The 13,187-nt window shown below is 43.6% G+C and overlaps 1 protein-coding gene across 1 annotated transcript in view; it reads left to right on the forward strand.

Annotated features, from left to right (window-relative positions):
* LOC120028476 (chloride channel protein 2-like) overlaps positions 1 to 13,187 on the forward strand; it is a 119,013-nt gene that overhangs the window by 51,155 nt on the left and 54,671 nt on the right. Inside the window, exons 12-14 of the mRNA XM_038973681.1 lie at positions 7,934 to 8,003; positions 8,594 to 8,704; positions 9,480 to 9,693. Of these exons, the coding sequence (XP_038829609.1) occupies positions 7,934 to 8,003; positions 8,594 to 8,704; positions 9,480 to 9,693 (395 nt within the window). The remainder of the gene's footprint in view (positions 1 to 7,933; positions 8,004 to 8,593; positions 8,705 to 9,479; positions 9,694 to 13,187) is intronic.

Raw genomic sequence — 13,187 nt, forward strand, 5'->3', positions numbered from 1 at the left:
AACGTGGGGCTAGGGAGGAACGGGGGGCTAGGGAGGAACGGGGGGCTAGGGAGGAACGGGGGGCTAGGGAGGAACGGGGGGCTAGGGAGGAACGTGGGGCTAGGGAGGAACGGGGGGCTAGGGAGGAACGGGGGGCTAGAGAGGAACGGGGGGCTAGAGAGGAACGGGGGGCTAGAGAGGAACGGGGGGCTAGGGAGGAACGGGGGGCTAGGGAGGAACGGGGGGCTAGAGAGGAACTGGGGGCTAGGAGGAGGGTGGGAGGGAGGTGAAAAAGAATATTGTTGGAAGAGTTGTGTTACTGTTAGGTAAGATTATTCATTTCTAGGGAACCCTGTAACCTTAAACTGAATAAGTAGATTGACTTACAGGTAGGTCATCTGTGATCTGTCTGCTCTGTAATGCTGTGTGTGTGTCTTATAGAAGTAACACAAATGCAGTACACACAAATACACACTCACAGACACTCTTTATTTTGTAAAAATGTTTTGCTCTACCATTCTCTACACACACACATACACACACACACTCTGTTCATACCTCTATAATAACCTTAAGCCAATGTTATGAGTTTCCAGATTCCTTAACCCCTCTCCCTTGTTGAGGTTTGCCTAGCCAGACCATGTGTTCTCATGGAGCACCTTTTGGAGAAGTTACTTTGGCGTTCTTGCCAACTGTTGATCAGAACATTTTCCATCATGGTGCATGGTAATTCAAATCAAATTGTATTTGTCACATGCGCCAAATACAACAGGTGTTAACAATCACTCAATGGTGCAGAGCTAAGAGCCCCACGAACAAAGTTGGGTCTCAGCTTTTATTGAAAAGTACAACCTCCTTATCTATTGCACCGTTAGCAGATGTGTGGAAACAATGGGTGGGTACATGGTGCAAAGAGACGATAATCACTAGTTTCATAACTATCTGTTGACACCGGGTATAGTCTGAATGATTAGATGATGATACTGCTAATCATGCTATTCTCTGTTCTCCTCAGCACGTTTCCATTGGGATCCTGTAGATACTTAGTAACAGGATGTCACATACTGTGGTTTCACCCAGTCTTATGACTAGAACAGACAAGGAAGGTCTGTATCAACAGAGAAACATAGTTTTCCACCACACAATTTTTTGGGCCTTACTCTGACACCGCCTAGTATGTAGCTCCTGGATGGCAGGAAGCTTGACTGCAGGGATGTACTGGGCTGTATGCACTACCCTCTAATAGTGCCTTATGGTCAGATGCCGAGCAGTTGCCATACAATGCGGTAATGCTACCGGTCAGGATGCTCTCTGGTGCAGCTGTGGAACTTTTTGAGGATCTGGGGATCCATGCCAAATATTTTCAGTCTCCTAAGGGGGAATAGTCGTTGTCTTGCCCTCTTCATGACTGTCTTGGTGTGTTTGGAACATGGTAGTTTGTTGGTGATGTGAACACCAAGGACCTTAACTCTCAACCTGCTCCACTACAGCACCGTCGATGTGAATGGGGGTGTGTTCAGCCCTCCTTTTCCTGTAGACCACGATCAGCTCCTTTGTCTTGCTTACGTTGAGGGTTAGGTTGTTGTCCTGGCACCACACTGCCAGGTCTCTGACCTCCCTATAGGCTGTCTCATCGTTGTCGGTGATCAGGCAGTTGTGTCATCATCAAACTTAATGATGGTGTTGGAGTCGTGCTTGGCCACGCAGTCGTGGGTGAACAGGGAGTACAGGAGGGGACTAAACGTGCACCCCTGAGGGGTCCACGTGTTTAGGATCAGCGTGGCAGCCCTTACCACCTGGGGACAGCCCTTTCAGGAAGTCCAGAATCCAGGTGGGAAAGGGCAGTGTGGAGTACAATAGAGATTGCGTTCTGTGAATCTGTTGGGGCAGTATGCGAATTGGAGTGGGTCTAGGTTTTCCGGGATGATGGTGTTATTGTGAGCCATGACCAGCATTTCAAAGCACTTCATGGCTTCTGCCATGAGTGCTACGGGGCGGTAGTCATTTAGGCTGGTTACCTTTGCTTTCTTCGGCACAGGGACTATGGTGGTCTGCTTGAAACATGTAGGTATTATACTCGGGCAGGGAGACGTTGAAAATGTCAGTGAAGACACTTGCCAGTTGGTCCCCACTTGCTCTGAGAACACTTCCTGCTAATCTGTCTGGCTCCGCAGCTTTGTGAATGTTGACCTGTTTAAAGGTCTTGCTCGCATCGGCTACAGAGAGCGTGATCACACAGTCGTCTGGAACAGCTGGTGCTCTCAAGCATGCTTCAGTGTTGCTTGCCTCGAAGCGAGCATAAAAGGCATTTAGCCCGTCTGGTAGGATTGCGTCACTGGGCAGCTTGCGGCTGTGTTTCCCTTTTGTAGTACGTAATATTTAGCAAAATCTGCCACATCCGTCGAGCGTCAGAGCCGGTGTAGTAGGATTCAATCTTAGTCCTGTATTGAATCTTTTCCTGTTTGATGGTTCGTCTGAGGTCATAGCGGGATTTCTTATAATCATCTAGATTAGCTCGGTGCGGATGTTGCCTGTAATCCATGGCTTCTGGTTGGGATATGTATGTACAGTCACTGTGGGGACAACGGCATCGACGCACTTATTGATGAAGCCCTTGACTGAGTTGGTAACCACCTCAATGCCATTGGATGAATCACGGAACATTTTCCAGTCTGGGCTAGCAAAACAGTCCTGTAGCGTAGCATCCGTCATATTACCACTTCCGTATTGAGCGAGTCACTGCTACTTCTTGCTTTAGTTTTTGCTCGTAAGCAGGAATCAGTAGGGTAGAATTATGGTTAGATTTGCCAAATGGAGGGCGAGGGAGAGTACTTCCAGCTTTAGTTTTTGCTTGTAAGCCGGAATCAGGAGGATAGAATTATGGTCAGATTTGCCAAATGGAGAGCGAGGGAGAGTACTTCCAGCTTTAGTTTTTGCTTGTAAGCAGGAATCAGGAGGATAGAATTATGGTCAGATTTGCCAAATGGAGCGCAAGGGAGAGCTTTGTATGCATCTGTGAGTGGAGTAAAGGTGGTCTAGAGTATTTTTTTCCTCTGGTTGAACATGTGTCAGGCTGGTAGAAATGAGGTAAAACAGATTTAAGTTTGCCTGCATTAAAGTCCGTGGCCACTAGGAGAGCCGCTTCTGGATGAGCATTTTCTTGTTTGCTTATGGCCTTATACAGCTCGTTGAGTGTCGTCTTGGTGCCAGCATCGGTTTGTGGTGGTAAATAGATGGCTACGAAAAATATAGATGAAAACTCTCTTGGTAGATAGTATGGTCTACAGCTTATCATGAGGTACCATACCTCAGGACTTCCTTAATATTAGACATCGCTCACCAGCTGTTATTGATAAACACACCACCACCCCTCGTCTTACTGGACGTGGCTGTTCTGTCCTGCAACTGCAGAGAAAACCCGGCCAACTGTATATTATCTGTGTCGTCGTTTAGCCACGAGTCGGTGAAACATAAGATATTAAAGTTTTTAATGTCCCGTTTGTCGGATACTCTGGAACGGATCTCATCCATTTTTTTTTTCTGTTCTGATATCCAGAAGCTTTTTTCGGTCATATTAGATGGTAGCATCCACATTATGTACAAAGTAAGTTACAAACAATGCAAAAAAACACACAAAATAGCACAATTGGTTTGGAGCCTGTAAAACGGCGGCCATCAACTCTGTCTCCTTTTATTTATATATACAGCGCTGGAAAAAATTAAGAGGCCACTGCAAAATTATCAGTATCTCTGGTTTTACTATTTATAGGTACAGTTGAAGTCGGAAGTGTACATAACACCTTAGCCAAATACATTTAACCTCAGTTTTTCACAATTCCTGACATTTAATTCCAGTAAAGATTCCCTGTCTTAGGTCAGTTAGGATCACCACTTTTTATTTTAAGAATGTGAAATGTCAGAATAATAGTAGAGAATTATTTATTTATTTATTATTTATTTACTTATTTCATCACATTCCCAGTGTGTCAGAAGTTTACATACACTCAATTAGTATTTGGTAGCATTGCCTTTAAATTGTTTAACTTGGGTCAAACGTTTCAGGTAGCCTTCCACAAGCTTCCCACAATAAGTTGGGTGAATTTTGGCCCATTCCTCCTGACAGAGCTGGTGTAACTGAGTCAAGTTTGTAGGCCTCGTTGCTCGCACATGCTTTTTCAGTTCTGCCCACAAATTTTCTATAGGATTGAATTCAGGGCTTTGTGATGGCTACTGCAATACCTTGTCCTTAAGCCATTTTGCCACAACTTTGGAAGTATGCTTGGGGTCATTATTCATTTGGGAGACCCATTTGCGATCAAGCATTAACTTCTTGACTGATTTCTTGAGATGTTACTTCAATATATCTACATAAATCTCTTTCCTCATGACGCCATCTATTTTGTGAGGTGCACCAGTCCCTCCTGCAGCAAAGCACCCCCACAACATGATGCTGCCAGCCCCGTCCTTCACGGTTGGGATGGTGTTCGTCGGCTTGCAAGCCTCCCCCTTTTTCCTCCAAACATAATAATGGTCATTATGGCCTAACAGTTCTATTTTTGTTTCATCAGACCGGAGGACATTTCTCCAAGAAGTACGATCTTTGTCCCCATGTGCAGTTGCAAACTGTAGTCTGGCATTTTTATGGGGGTTTTGGAGCAGTGGCTTTTTCCTTGCTGAACGGCCTTTCAGGTTATGTCGATATAGGCCTCGTTTTTACTGTGGATGTAGATACTTTTGTACCTGTTTTCTTCAGCATCTTCACAAGGTCCTTTGCTGTTGTTCTGGGATTGATTTGCACTTTTCGCACCAAAGTACGTTCATCTCTAGAAGACAGAACGCGTCTCCTTCCTGAGTGGTATGACGGCTGCGTGGTCCCATGGTGTTTATACTTGCGTACTATTGTTTGTATAGATGGACGTGGTACCTTCAGGCATTTGGAAATTGCTCCCAAGGATGAACCAGACTTGTGGAGGTCTACAATTTTTTTTCTGAGGTCTTGGCTGATTTCTTTTGATTTTCCCATGATGTCAAGCAAAGAGGCATTGGGTTTGAAGGTAGGTCTTGAAATACATCCACAGGTACACCTCCAATTGGCTCAAATGATGTCAATTAGCCTTATCAGAAGCTTCTAAAGCCATGACATGATTTTTGGGAATTTTCCAAGCTGTTTAAAGGCACAGTCAACTTAGTGTATTGTAACTTCTGACCCACTGGAATTGTGATACAGTGAATTATAAGTGAAATAATCTGTCTGTAAACAATTGTTGGAAAAGTGACTTGTCATGCACAAAGTAGATGTCCTAACCTACTTGCCAGAACTATAATTTGTTAACAAGAAATTTGTGGAGTGGTTGAAAAACGAGTTTTAATGACACCAACCTAAGTGTATATAAACTTCCGACTTCAACTGTATGTGTTTGGGTAAAATGATTTTTTTTTTCTTCTATAAACTACTAACAACATTTCTCCCAAATTCCAAATAAAAATATTGTCATGTAGAGCATTTATTTGCAGAAAATGACAACGGGTCAAAATATCAATATCGGTGTTGTCAGACCTCGAAAAATGCAAAGAAAATAAGTTCATATTCATTTTTAAACAACACAATACTAATGTTATAACTTAGGAAGAGTTCAGAAATCAATATTTGGTGGAATAACCCTGATTTTTCAATCACAGCTTTCTTGTGTCTAGGTATGCTCTCCACCAGTCTTTCACATTGGTGTTGGGTGACTCTATGCCAGTCCTGGCGCAAAAATTCAAGCAGCTCGGCTTTGTTTGATGGCTTGTGACCATCCGTCTTCCTCTTGATCACATTCCAGAGGTTTTCAATGGGGTTCAGGTCTGGAGATTGGCCTGGCCATGACAGGGTCTTGATATGGTGGTCCTCCATCCACACCTTGATTGACCTGGCTGTGTGGCATGGAGCATTGTCCTGCTGGAAAAACCAATCCTCAGAGTTGGGTAACATTATCAGAGCAGAAGGAAGCAAGTTTTCTTCCAGGACAACCTTGTACGTGGCTTGATTCATGTGTCCTTCACAAAGACAAATCTGTCTGATTCCAGCCTTGCTGAAGCACCCCCAGATCATCACCGATCCTCCACCAAATTTCACAGTGGATGCGAGATCTGGAGAGGCCTACAAGCCACAGTGTCTCGCACCCACTGTGAAATTTGGTGGAGGATCGGTGGAAATACTATGAAATAACACATATGGAATCATGTAGTAACTTAGTGTTCAACAAATCAAAATCTATTTTATATTTGAGGTTCTTCAAAGTAGCCACCCATCAAGGCAAAAGGTGGCTTACTTAGAAGAATCTCGAATATAAAATATATTTTGATTTGTTGAACACTTTTTTTAGTTACTACATGATTTGATATGTGTTATTTCATAGTTTTGTTGTCTTCACTATTATTCTACAATGTAGATAATAGGCAAAGTAAAGAAAAACACTTGAATGAGTAGGTGTGTCCAAACTTTTGACTGGTACTGTATATAATTAACATCATAATAGTAATTAGGTCAGGCTATTACGTGTGTGTGTCATGCGTTTCGTGTAAAATGGCAGCCCGCCACTCTCATTCTTCTCTGCCATGCTCCATTTTCAATCAATGACTCCTGGCGTGTGTATTTGTGCCATGACACATATACGCGTGTGACGCAGTAATCCCCAATGACATTCACAGGTGTTTGTATGACGCAGTAATCCCCAGTAGCATTCACAGGTGTGTGTGTGAGTGACGCAGAAATCCCCAGTGTGTGTGTGTGTGTGGGTGTGAAAGCAGCGTAGGGTGTAGAGTTACTGACAAAGATCCATTAGATCACACTGGCAGCTGGGCTTAGTTACTGCTAACTAGAGAGAGAGGGAGGGAGAAAGAGGGAGAGAAATAAAGAAGGAAAGATGGGATGGGGGAAATGGAGAAGGAGAGAGGGAGATTAGTGTAATTAAGAGGTCTATTTAAAGCTCTCTTCGGCTTGTGTGAAAGTTTTGTAGGGGTGTTTGCATGTGTGGGTATGTGGCTATTGGAAAGGTGTGCGTGTTGCTAGTTTGACATGCAGTGTATTTGTACAGTGTGTGTGTGTGAGTCACTGGTGACTAGGCTTGGTCAGTATCCAGATTTTCATACAGTCATACCGTTCCTCTGCCATACGGTATTTACGGTATTACCGGCATAGCACACAATGGGACGCTAAAAACACACAAAAAGCCCATTGGGCGTCTATTACCTGAATGCTAACAAAATTAGCACAAGTAATAGCAAAATCACATTGACGCTATTAGCAAAATGCTAACGACCAAAAACGAACAAACTAATTGCAAAGACAGGCAAATACAAGGGTAACTTCATCACCTCATGTGTGCCACACGACAGAGACTCGCTGATACATATAGAACGCTACCGCTCTCTCCCTTTGTGCTATTTACAAACAAACATGTGACTGGCTTAATTTGTCTGGAGAGCTATGGTAAGCTTCATAATGTGACAGGTGAAATGAAGAACCCAGTCTGCTTTATCTCCCAACGTATTACACAAGTAGCTACAAATATTCAAATTTATTGAAAAACTTAAAAGAAAAACCATCCCGTGGCTTTTTCCATATTATACGGTATTTGGCCCAAGCCTAGCACCGGTAACATTCTCCTCTAATTACCCATCTCTTTCGTCATCGGCTGCGGCTGCATCCTCCAATCAGCTTGCTCTGCTCATTACCCATCAAATTAAGTCAGTGTGTGACAGTTCAATCTCACCCCGATGGGGATCTGTGTTAGCCAGTTCACGTTTTGGAAGAGATGAGCCTATCACAATGGAGTATTTTCTGTCATAGTACAGAATAAAAGACAGTACTGATCAGAAGTCAGAGCAGCTGAGTTAAATAGAGGATTGTCCTGTTGGCTGACTGAAATGCCACACTGTTCCCTCTGACTCTGAGCCTGTGTATCTGTCTCAGTTCTGGATGTCTGCTCTGGCTACCACCATCCCTGTGCCCTGTGGAGCCTTCATGCCTGTCTTCGTCATTGGTAAGAATTGTGTGCGAATGTGTGTGTTTCAACAATAATGTTAACCCTGCGGATATGCTATTCAGTCTTGTGAGTGTCTGTGTAACAATATGTTACTCTCTCATTAACAACTTGTGTGTTTCAACATTAATGTTAACCCTGCGGATATGCTATTCAGTCTTGTGAGTGTCTGTGTAACAATATGTTACTCTCTCATTAACAACTTGTGTGTTTCAACATTAATGTTAACCCTGCGGATATGCTATTCAGTCTTGTGAGTGTCTGTGTACCAATATGTTACTCTCTCATTAACAACTTGTGTGTTTCAACAATAATGTTAACCCTGCGGATATGCTATTCAGTCTTGTGAGTGTCTGTGTAACAATATGTTACTCTCTCATTAACAACTTGTGTGTTTCAACAATAATGTTAACCCTGTGGATATGCTATTCAGTCTTGTGAGTGTCTGTGTACCAATATGTTACTCTCTCATTAACAACTTGTGTGTTTCAACAATAATGTTAACCCTGCGGATATGCTATTCAGTCTTGTGAGTGTCTGTGTAACAATATGTTACTCTCTCATTAACAATGTGTGTGTGTGTGTTCTAGGGGCAGCTTTTGGCCGTCTGGTCGGGGAGAGCATGGCCGCCTGGTTCCCTGATGGCATCCACTCTGATGGCACCATCTACCCCATAGTGCCAGGAGGGTACGCCGTCGTGGGTGAGTTACTGTAGAAACTAGACACAACTAGACACCATTATTGTAACTTTTAGGACATAAAAAGCCAGATTCAATAAGGCGCTGCAGTAGTAATATGAAGCCATTTTTTGTCAGACAAAAACATGTCTGTCCCCTTTGGCAAGATGTGTCTTAATGCTGTTGCTATGAGGGATATTGCTGTTAGCATTGTTGTTGACTGTTGTGTTTATTATGCTGTTGTTCAGTGTTGGGGTTGATGTCATCTGTGTTTTGTGTCTAATGGGTGCTGATGTTGTTCACTCACCTTTAACTCAGCTTTCTCTTTCTCTCGCTCTCTCTCTCTCTGATGAGCCTTCTTTCATCTCAGCATGGCTAGATTTACCTTCGTTCTCTCGCTCTCTCCTTCCTCCCTCCATCCTAATGAAGTTAAGAATACTCAACCTTCCCTCTCACTCTCTCCACTCCTCCTTCTTTCTCTCATTATTTCCATTCATTTATTTTTCTTTATTCAATAACGGTTCAAAAATATTGAACAAGTTTAAAAAGATTTTACTTTTTTATCTTTGAGGTGCTGTCATCTCACCATCCTCCCTCCCTCTCATCCCTCCCCCATCTCCCTCCTCACTTTGTTGCTCCAGAAGGTTCAGTATAGAGTTGAGTTGAAGAGAAGTATGATTACACTGATATTGCTTTTACTACTTTAGTCATGTCAATGGACAGTAACCTCAACCTTCATCTGTACCCATTCCCTCCTCTACTCTTCTCCTCCTCCTCTTCCTCTCCCCTCTCCTCCCAGGTGCGGCGGCCCTGTCTGGAGCGGTGACCCACACGGTATCGACGGCGGTCATTGTGTTTGAGCTGACGGGTCAGATCAGCCACATCCTGCCGGTGATGATAGCGGTGATACTGGCCAACGCCGTGGCCCAGTCCCTCCAGCCCTCGCTATATGACTCCATCATCAGGATCAAGAAACTACCTTACCTCCCTGAGCTGGGCTGGGGACACCACGAGTATGTAGGACTACACATCTATCCCCCTCTTTCTCCGCTCTTTATTTGTACTTCTATTTATACCCTTTCTTTCTGTCTTTTTCTCATTCTCTTTAAATCTCTCTTGGGTCCTCTTGCTGGGTTGGGGACTAGTGAGGAGACTAGTGGGTCCTCTTGCTGGGTTGGGGGCTAGTGGGTCCTCTTGCTGGGTTGGGGACTAGTGAGGAGACTAGTGGGTCCTCTTGCTGGGTTGGGGACTAGTGAGGAGACTAGTGTTTCCTCTTGCTGGGTTGGGGACTAGTGAGGAGACTAGTGTTTCCTCTTGCTGGGTTGGGGACTAGTGAGGAGACTAGTGGTTCCTCTTGCTGGATTGGGGACTAGTGATGGTACTAGTGGTTCCTCTTGCTGGATTGGGGACTAGTGATGGTACTAGTGTTTCCTCTTGCTGGGTTGGGGACTAGTGATGGTACTAGTGGTTCCTCTTGCTGGATTGGGGACTAGTGATGGTACTAGTGTTTCCTCTTGCTGGGTTGGGGACTATTGAAGGGTGGAGTGAGGGAACTAGTGGATCCTCTTGCTGGGTTGGGGATTAGTGAGGGGACTAGTGGTACATCCTGCTGTGTTTTGGGACTGCTGAAGGGACTAGTGAGGGGACTTGGTGTTCCTCTTGACGTTTTGGGGACTAGTGAAGGGGTGAGTGAGTGGATTAGTGGTTCCTCTTGTTGTAGTACTACTTACTCATTGGGTTGGGGACTAGTGAAGGGAAAAGTGGTTTATTTTGCTGATTTGGGGACTAGTGGTGCCTCTTGCTGGGTTGGGGACTAGTGAGGTGACTAGTGGTCCTTCTTGCTGTGTTTAGGACTACTGAAGGGACTAGTGAGGGGACAAGTTGGGTTGGTACCTCTTGATGGGTTGGTTCTTCTGTGCCCTCTGTCTCGTTATCTCGCTCTCTCTTCCCTCTTGCTCTCCTTCACACCACCCACTAAGCTTTGATTTCATCACTGGGGGCGGAGCGTATCAGGACTGTGTGTGTGTGTGCGTCATTAGACATCATGTGAGCTAAGTGTAGGTCATATTTTTTTAGTTGTGCTGTTACATAATTTCTCATTTAAATGTATATTACACAGAGTTACAACGTGTAGTTACACAATGTGCAGCAGTGTACACACTGACAGCAGTTGACACAAACACGGCCGCGTAGACCAGTATTCTCAAAGTTGTGAGAATGCCCTGTCACCTCCACTGTCCATCTATCATTAATGGCCTGTTAGAGTACGGCTGACATTCATTATAACCTGTAATACTGAAGCAATGTATCTGTTCTGTTTCTGTTAACCTGTCTAGGACTGGGGTTCCGCTAGCGGCCAATGAAATTCCAGGGCGCCAAATTCAATCAACAGAAATCTCATAATTCAATTTTCTCAAACATACAAGTATTAGACACCATTTTAATGATACAATTCTCGTTAATCCAACCACAGTGTCCAATTTCAAAAAAGCTTTTCGGCAAAAGCAGAACAAATCATTATGTTAGGTCAGCAACTAGTCACAGAAAGCATACAGCGATTTTCCAACCAAAGAGAGGAGTCACAAAAAGCTGAAATATTGATAAAATGAATCACTAACCTTTGATATTCTTCATCAGATGACACTCCCGGGACATCATGTTACACAATACATGTATGTTTTGTTCGATCAAGTTCATATTTATATCCAAAAACCTCAGTTTAAATTTGGCTTTGCCTCCAAAACATCCCGTGAATTTGCACAGAGCCACGTCAAATCACAGAAATACTCATAATAAACATTGATAAAAGATAAGTGTTATTCACAGATTTAAAGATATGCTTCTCCTTAATGCAACCGCTGTGTCAGATTTTTTTTAAACTTGACGGAAAAAGCAAACCATGCAATAATCCGAGTACGGCGCTCAGAGACCCATCAAGCCAAAAAGATATCCGCCATGTTAGAGTCAACATAAGTCAGAAATAGCATTATAAATATTCACTTACCTTTGATGATCTTCGTCAGAATGCACTCCCAGGAATCCCAGTTCCACAATAAATGTTTGATTTGTTCCTTAAAGTTCATAATTTATGTCCAAATACCTCCTTTTGTTAGCGCGTTTGGTAAACAAATCCAAACTCACGACGTGCGTGCAAGTCCAGCGGAAAGTACGGACGAAAAGTCCAAAAAGTTATATTACAGGTCGTAGATTCATGTCAAACTAAGTATAGAATTAATCTTTAGGATGTTTTTAACATAAATCGTCAATAATGTTCCAACCGGAGAATTCCTTTGTCTTCAGAAAAGCAAATGGAACGGGAGCTACCTCTCATGTGAATGCGCGTGACCAGCTCGTGGCTGCTGGCTGACCTCTGACTCATTCCTTTCTCATTCGGCCCCACTTCAGTCGAAGCATCAGACAAGGTTCTAAAGACTGTTGACATCTAATGGAAGCCTTAGGAAGTGCAACATGACCCATATCTCACTGTGTATTCGATAAGCGATGAGTTGAAAAACTACAAACCTCAGATTTCCCACTTCCTGGTTGGATTTATTCTCAGGTGTTTGCCTGCCATATGAGTTCTGTTATACTCACAGACATCATTCAAACAGTTTTAGAAACGCCAGAGTGTTTTCTATCCAAATCTACTAATTGTAACGACAGCCTTCCTCCTCTTCGTCTGAAGAGAAGGTGTAGCAGGGATCGGACCAAGACGCAGCGTAGTTCGTGTTCAACATGTTTAATAAAAGACGATAAACGTGAACACTATACAAATACAAAATAACAAACGTGGCAAAACCGAAACAGTCCTATCTGGTGCAGAGAACACAAAGACAGAAGATAACCACCCACAAACCCCAACACAAAACAAGCTACCTAAATATGGTTCCCAATCAGAGACAATGACAAACACCTGCCTCTGATTGAGAACCATATTAGGCCAAACAACAAACCCAACATAGAAACACAACATATAGATAACCCACCCAACTCATGCCCTGACCACACTAAAACAAAACCAAAAGAACTATGGTCAGAACGTGACACTAATGATATGCATATATTAGCAACTGGGACTGAGTAGCAGGCTGGGCACGCTTTTCATCCAAACGTGAAAATGCTGCCCCCTATCCATAAGAAGTTAACTAATGGCTAGCCACCCACACTCTCTAATGACCACACCTCTTAAGCCTCGTTTCCATTGGTACTTTGAAGTCAATCCGAGTTGGGCTGTCCTTGGTGGGCTTGCTTGAATTGGGTTTCCACTTTCTCCAGAAATGTTGCTAGGTAACCATGACTGTGCAGCTGGCTTCGCTAATATTGCTAGCTAGCTACCCTCACCATGCTGTAACTAAACTTACCCCATACTCCTGTCAACGAGACAGAGCCATGTATTTAGCAAAGATTGTTGCTAAAGTTAGCCAGCTAGCTAAACGGTTAGCGTCATTGCTAGCATAACAGGCTAGCTAGCTAGCTTAATTCCTACCTTGCTTGCCATGTCATTGGC

This window comes from Salvelinus namaycush, chromosome 34, assembly GCF_016432855.1.
Source record: "Salvelinus namaycush isolate Seneca chromosome 34, SaNama_1.0, whole genome shotgun sequence".
Lineage (NCBI taxonomy): Eukaryota > Metazoa > Chordata > Actinopteri > Salmoniformes > Salmonidae > Salvelinus > Salvelinus namaycush.